General features: G+C 39.4%; 1 protein-coding gene and 1 pseudogene across 1 annotated transcript in view; one reads left to right on the forward strand and one right to left on the reverse strand.

Moving 5' to 3' along the window:
* LOC138054096 (inhibitor of Bruton tyrosine kinase-like) overlaps positions 1–7,500 on the forward strand; it is a 37,593-nt pseudogene that overhangs the window by 2,245 nt on the left and 27,848 nt on the right.
* LOC138052439 (alpha-(1,3)-fucosyltransferase 11-like) overlaps positions 3,422–7,500 on the reverse strand; it is a 4,080-nt gene continuing 1 nt past the window's right edge. Inside the window, exon 1 of the mRNA XM_068898934.1 lies at positions 3,422–7,500. This exon is cut by the window's right edge and continues 1 nt beyond it. Within this exon, the coding sequence (XP_068755035.1) occupies positions 6,077–7,240 (1,164 nt within the window). The 5' untranslated portion in view covers positions 7,241–7,500 and the 3' untranslated portion in view covers positions 3,422–6,076.

A 7,500-nucleotide genomic window follows, 5' to 3' on the forward strand; every position in this document is an offset into this window, starting at 1 on the left:
GGAAAAAAAAGGTCAAATCACATAGAGGTCACAATAAAAATGAACGATATCACATTGATAGGTATAATTATACGTTAATGGTAGTTTTAAGCAGTTTCAAGCAAAACTTTGTCGGAATTTTTTAGGGTAAACGTTCCCCCAATCTCAAAAACAAGCGTTATGACGTCTTCAGTCAAGAAATGTGACGTGACAGACAACTACGAGTGAAATGCATAATTTAAAATAAAAAGGTTAGGATGTAGAAAGTGGAAGTACTTTTAAATGTTCAAGCCTCGATATACTTAGGGAATTGTAAAATGATCTGAGAAATGGTCATACCAACGTTTCGTTCATGTTGCCTATGTCAAATTGTCCCTTCGTTTCACCTAAATTACTCCACTATGTAACTTGATAGTAGTACAATGAAAGTCACCTTTTTATGAAGACGAGTAATAAACTATACTATATATATTTACTAGATCTCTGTTTCACATCATACAAACGAGGAACTTAAACCGGGGTACAACGCAGTTACGATCAACAAACGAAGATTTTGTGAAATATGATGAAAAGTTAAACAAATGGTAAAAATGCGTCCCCAAGTCCCCACGTCCCCGAGTCCCCGAGTCCCCGAGTCCCCGCGTCGCCACGTCCCCGAGTCCCCACGTCCCCACGTCCCCGAGTCCCCACGTCCCCGAGTCCCCACGTCTCCACGTCCCCACGTCCCCACGTCCCCGAGTCCCCACGTCCCCACGTCCCCGAGTCCCCACGTCCCCACGTCCCCACGTCCCCGTCCCACTTTTAGTCACAGCCTAAGTATTGCGACACAACAGCCGCGAAATGAATTTTGGACATCTTGATGAAAGGCTGACGTATCGTTTGCTGTAGAATGACAGTTGCGAAATCTTGATGAAAGGCTCAATTATCATGTGTTGCAGAAGGGCATCGTCAAGGGACCGGTTCTACTCAGAAATACGCTACTGCCTTTAATATTAAATGGTCTTAAATGACATATGAACTGAACAATTTACCACCAATGTAAAAAGCAAAATTATCTCTAAGGTGAAACTATCAAATTTTGGGTTTCAATTGACGAGAACCGTGAGCACCAGTACAACATTTTCTATGTTTACTTTAAAACCGTTCATACACAGTGAGTTACAAGATGAGTTTCGCCCGTATTGTATGTACAACGTGAACACCAGTGGTGGAATAATGAGTCGCGAAATACTTACGATTGCGCAAAGTTTTATTTTGAAGTGACTCAGTTTTTGTTAACTCGCTAGTGTGTCCGGCTGCTACTTCATTCTACTGGTGGGGTAACATGAATTTTAGCTCTAGGCGATTTCCCACAGTTGATAACCACACAAGAAGAAGTTCTTACTTGACAAGCTTTCCGCTTTGTCTTGTCAGCCTTTTTTTCTTCAGTTCATTGTTGTATCCCTTTTGTTTTCTTTCTTTTGCGTATTCCACTAGTTTTTTGGCTCTCGCACCTTGCAGGGGCACCCAACGAATCTGTTCCTCACATTATCTGTTCCCCAGAGGAATCTTGCTGGCTGGCAAAAATACAGGTGTTTCGATGAGCTGGCTGGGAAATTTTGTTATTGATAGAGGTTTTGCCTGGGAATTACTGACTTTTTCTAGCATTTCAACCCGAGCTGGCTGTAGAAACTCTGATGACTGAGGACGACTAAAAAAAAAAAAAAAAAAAAAAAGGGAACCCCTTCCCTCTCCCAGAGAGTAGTCACAAACATACGACGGCTGGCCAGAGTGATTGCGCTTGCGGAAAAAACCTGTTTTGTCCTGGTTTTGTCGCTTTTGTTCGGTCGTTTTGGATCGAGGGATTTGAAAGCGCGCGGAATTCCTGGCTGGGAAATAAATTTGATCAGCTGGCTGGGAAACCAACCAATTTTATCTAGCTGGCTGGGAAATTTCTTGTGTGTCTTGCTGGGAAAAAGAAACAGATAATGTTTTCCCAGCAACACTGAAAAACACCTGAAAATGCCTTAATAACATTTATTTTCATTAACTGGGGTATAATAATACATTTTACAACAAATTGGTCGTTGGGTGCCCCTGACCTTCCTCTCCCTTGCTCTTTTGTTCTACAAATAACATTTCGGTGGTTCGATTTGAAACCGGTGGACCCCGCTTGTCAACAATTTGCAGTCAGGCTTCGGTACTTGGTTAAAATTAGCGTTTTCCTAGATGACTTAAGTTTTACACTGGTTTGCATTCACCATTCACTTACGTTTTGTATACTTGACTCAAAACCGTCATTCTCTTTACATCGAAATATATCTAAAATATAGAATGGCTTTCAATGTCGCAGGTTGCTACTGCTCGATTGTCTCGGTTTGGCATATTATTGTTACGCTAAAGGTGATGGCTTAAAAATCACCCGCCAAATTTTAAGGTGGCAAGGGGAAAGTTATTAAATTGTTTCTATCTCTGGCGCGTTTTTCCGCCAGTTGCGTTGCAATTAACGTGAGTAGCTAGACTGGGTTGTGACTAGAATGATACACTACAGTCAGGTGTGACACTTTACATGTATGACAACTACATTACAACATTGCCTTAGGTTGGCGAGGTGAAGATGCTGTGTGTACATAAAATTTGTATTGTATTTGTCATATATGTCACATCTCACTGTGGCATATCCATTTTAATCATAACCAACATACATGATTGTAAGGGTGAATGGAATAAGTAAATTGACACATCCTCACCTGGGAATTTTTTTCATCTTTATTCCCACATGTCGTGCATGCTACTGTACTTTTACAAACGTGTTTGGTTTTTTTTTAATAACACCGAAATTCATTGCAACGAGACCAGTTGAATTTTACATTCACTTTGTTCTTAGCTCACTGAAAGGATCACATTCATGAGTTAGGAAGCTACTGTGGGTGTATTCAAGGCATAATGCACAGACAATCAGATCTCATGTTTGTCAATATGGCATTTTAAAGGATTTCAAAGTCTTGTTTGACTGTTAGCCTTCTAATTTTGACCAGATTATCGGTACTATTTGGACACGAATACCATTTTGTCAAGCAGTAAATTAAACGCTTTTTATTTATTTGGAATTTTTCAGATAAGTGGTTTGGCAGATAGGAATGTCTCAATCAGTAAATTAAGTTGCAGTGATGGTGCTACAGTGTGTGCAACAACCAAGGGCGATATCTTTCTTCTTAATTTGTACACTTGCCGAAGGATCATATCAAGGTGCCCATTTTTCATTCCTTTCATTCAGACTAACTCTTTTTTTTATCAAAATACATGAGCAAACTGTTAACTCTGTTAAGGTGAGCTATAGATCTATTTCTAGTACAGGTTTTACTTTCATCAGCAAAGACGGAAGATGTTTCACTTGATCATTTACACGGGGAACAAGCAGCCCTCAACTTAGCACGATGCATTCTGTAACACAGTCACACTGTTTAAATTTAATTTAATTTAATTTAATTTAATACTTCTATTGCGCATAAATCCATACAGAAATGATCAAATGCGCATTACAATGAATATAAAAATATCCTAAAATTACAAAAAAGTTAAAAATATTCTAGAAATACAAAGATAGAAATAAATATTAATTCAAAGAAAGGACAAAGAAAATCTATATATAAAAATACTAAATAGAAATTAATCAAAAGCTACTTTAAAGAGGTACGTGGACGCAACGTCTAACACCAAACAACATTGGGAGCTGTTGGCCAACAATGTTGGGAGTTGTTGCACAACAATGTTGGGAGTTGTTGGCCAACAATGTTGGGAGTTGTTGGCCAACAATGTTGGGAGTTGTTGGCCAACAATGTTGGGAGTTGTTGCACAACAATGTTGGGAGTTGTTGGCCAACAATGTTGGGAGTTGTTGCACAACAATGTTTGGAGTTGTTGGCCAACAATGTTGGGAGTTGTTGGCCAAAAATGTTGGGAGTTGTTGGCCAACAATGTTGGGAGTTGTTGCACAACAATGTTGGGAGTTGTTGCACAACAATGTTGGGAGTTGTTGGCCAACAATGTTGGGAGGTGTTGCACAACAATGTTGGGAGTTGTTGGCCAACAATGTTGGGAGTTGTTGGCCAACAATGTTGGGAGTTGTTGCACAACAATGTTGGGAGTTGTTGCACAACAATGTTGGGAGTTGTTGGCCAACAATGTTGGGAGTTGTTGGCCAAAAATGTTGAGAGTCGTTGGCCAACAATGTTGGGAGTTGTTGGCCAACAATGTTGGAAGTTGTTGGCCAACAATGTTGGGAGTTGTTGGCCAACAATGTTGGGGGTTGTTGGCCAACAATGTTTGGAGTTGTTGGCCAACAATGTTGGGGGTTGTTGGCCAACAATGTTGGAGGTTGTTGGCCAACAATGTTGGGAGTTGTTGGCTAACAATGTTGGGAGTTGTTGCACAACAATGTTGGGAGTTGTTGGCCAACAATGTTGGGAGTTGTTGCACAACAATGTTGGGAGTTGTTGGCCAACAATGTTGGGAGTTGTTGGCCAACAATGTTGGGAGTTGTTGGCCAACAATGTTGGGAGTTGTTGCACAACAATGTTGCATCCGTTTGCACGGGGCTAAGTCTGGTGTAGTTCCTGTTTTAACGGCTTAGGGATTTGATGACCGACCTTTATTGTAATCTATCGTGTCTGTCTGGTTCCTGTAGCCCTTGTGGTTATTCCGGGCAGCCATTACTCTGCATAATATTATTTTCTTCTATTTCCAATGTAATGGTTGTTTTAGTGTGAATAATTAGACCATTTCCGAGTTCCTGTTTGCCTCAGGTTCAAAACAAGTCCCGGTGCCCATTATTCATTATTATTCATTAATCTATCCCTTTCTTATCTATGGTGTTCAAGTGTGGGGTTTAACATACCTAACCTATTTAAAGCCTGTCACTACTTTGCAAAAGCGATTAGCTAGAATTCTGACATTCTCAGAACCTATGTTACACTCAGAACCATTGTTAAAATCTCTTAATCTGTTAAAATTTAATGATATAATTCAATCAGAAATCCTTTCTTTTGTTTATCAGTGGTTTCACAAGCTAGTTCCTTCATGTTTTTCTGATTTTTTCAAGCCGATATCCTCTATACATGAGTATCCTACACGTCAGTCACTGAATGAAAATTTATTTATAAAATCAATTCGAACTGCCCAATATGGTATTCGCTCTCTTCACTACACTGGCTCCAACCTCTGGAACTCACTTCCAATTACTATCAAGCAGATAACTCCATTCTCTAGATTTCGTAAAACTTAAAAAAATATATTATAGACAGTTATAATGATATTATTAGTTCTTAGTTGATATGTTATTATTGTTAATATTATTAACATATATATTATTATTATTATTTTTATTTATTTATTTTTTGGATGGTTAGATCTTAAAGAAATACTTTTAACATAAATTGTCTATTTAACTCTGTATTCCCTCTGATAAATTTAGTTCCTTTGGGGCACCTACTCGATTAGTTTTATAAGCTATTTAGGTGTCCCAAACTCTTCACAATCAACCTTGTATTAAAACTGTTTGTTTACTTTGTAAATATTCATATGTATATTCTATTTTTTTTTCTTTTTCCAACACTGTAAAATTAATGTTTGTGTGAGTTTAAATTAAAATTGATTGATTGATTGATTGATTGATTGCCCAACCATTCAAACGATAACGAGCTTGATTTGCATGAAAATACACCACTCATTTCCATTTGAATGGCTGCCCACCAGGACTGGCTCCGAAACCGAGGAAAACAAGAAACCCGAAAATGGGCTATTATAATAACAAAATTTTGCATAATCATTGTTTCCAGTTTCTCGTGGGACTTACCGTATGATGGTCGCTACTCCAAACAAAAACAAAAACACAATGCTTATGCAAAATTTTGAAAGGCAAACAAAGAGTATTATGGTATTCATGAAAAAATGTAGCCTGAATAGACCTATTTCGATATACTAAAATTCAGCCCCAAACACAAGGCATCACCTTGAGGCTCTGGGGAATAAATATAAGGATTTGCATGAGTTTATTCCCCAGAGCCTCGAGATGATGCCTTTCGCTCAGGACCGAATCCCAACACATCGAAACCGGTCTGCTAAGCTCCAGAAATAATTCCCCAGTCTTCATAAGCCCTCGGTTTACAAGATATTGTTTGAAGACCCTCTTTGTGTACCCGTCCCTGAGACAAAGCAACACATATTTGACAAAAGATTGGATAATCTGGTTTCCAATAATATCCGATAGCAGTGCCTGTTATATCTCCAATACCTTTCCACTTCCATTCCAGAAATTTGTTGTATTCAGTCTCGTTTTTGCTAAGGTATAAAAGGTAATCGGCTAAATGGCGTGGACTTTTAAAATCACGGACCTTTATGACGGCATTCCGAAGATTCCCAGGCAGAAACTCGTCCAGGTTATCAGTTCCCATGGCAACAGGCACTGAACCAGCGTTCAGGGCATGGGTCAACTGGTCATCTACGAAATAATCACAATCTTGATTAAAAAATACCAAAGTGAATTTGTACTTTCTGGCCAACTCACTCTTGGTGAGTTTATAGTTCTCTTCATATCTTTTGATAAGATCCTGTTTGTTCCGCAAGCAGCCTCCATAAGAATCCACTGTCACAAACTTCATCAGTTGCCTCATGTATTCAGTGCGCACCTTTTCGCAGTTTGAGAAAGCAGCAAAGATCAGCCCAACCTTGTTGCTGAATGAAACTGGGGCCTTCAAATTCGGTTCCTCAAAAGTAGGAAACGGAAAGTCGGAATCCAAGCGATAACTTTGTAACAAATTGAATTTGGACATAAAACCTGGATTTCGTAATGTTGGCGTGTAAACTGGATTCTCCCGAGTCATCAAGATCCATGGCACAGAATGATTGGGAGGCATCATGTGTGGATCTCTTGCACTTACAACAAAAGCATTAGCTTCATTCACTCGGGAATGGTTGACTGTTAGTTCACATGCTACCGGACAGTCTCCTCTCTTCCATGTACCTTCCCACCATTTCGGAACTCTTTTGTAAAGAGTCGACCAGAAGATGATGAGCCAAGAGATGTCGGTGCTATTTTCGATGTTTGACGTAAATCCAACAGTCTCCACTGAGGTGGGATTTCGTATGATGTTTTTATTCTGCTTTAAGACGTGCTTAAACACCAGTTTGATGTCAACTTGACTCACAACCATGGCCATGATTAGAAAACCGAGTAATGACAAAAACACCAATAATCGAATTACCCTCTTGTGGTTGGAATTCATCTCTAAATCGATTTTCTCCTTCTGAATCGCTGCTCTAACGCTCGATTGCACCGCACGAAACGACAGATGGCTAGATATTTTCAACAGTGATGTTGAACCCCCTAAATGAAGATTCCCAAATTACCGATAGCCCCTTGATTGTAGACTGCGTAGCAAACGTTCCTGTTCGAGCGAAAGCTCAGATATGGCACACTGTCAAAGGCCTTAGACAGATTTAAGTGTAAAATAATACTGTATGCCTGTTGTCTGTGAAGAACTGT

Source organism: Montipora capricornis, chromosome 6, assembly GCF_036669925.1.
Source record: "Montipora capricornis isolate CH-2021 chromosome 6, ASM3666992v2, whole genome shotgun sequence".
NCBI lineage: Eukaryota > Metazoa > Cnidaria > Anthozoa > Scleractinia > Acroporidae > Montipora > Montipora capricornis.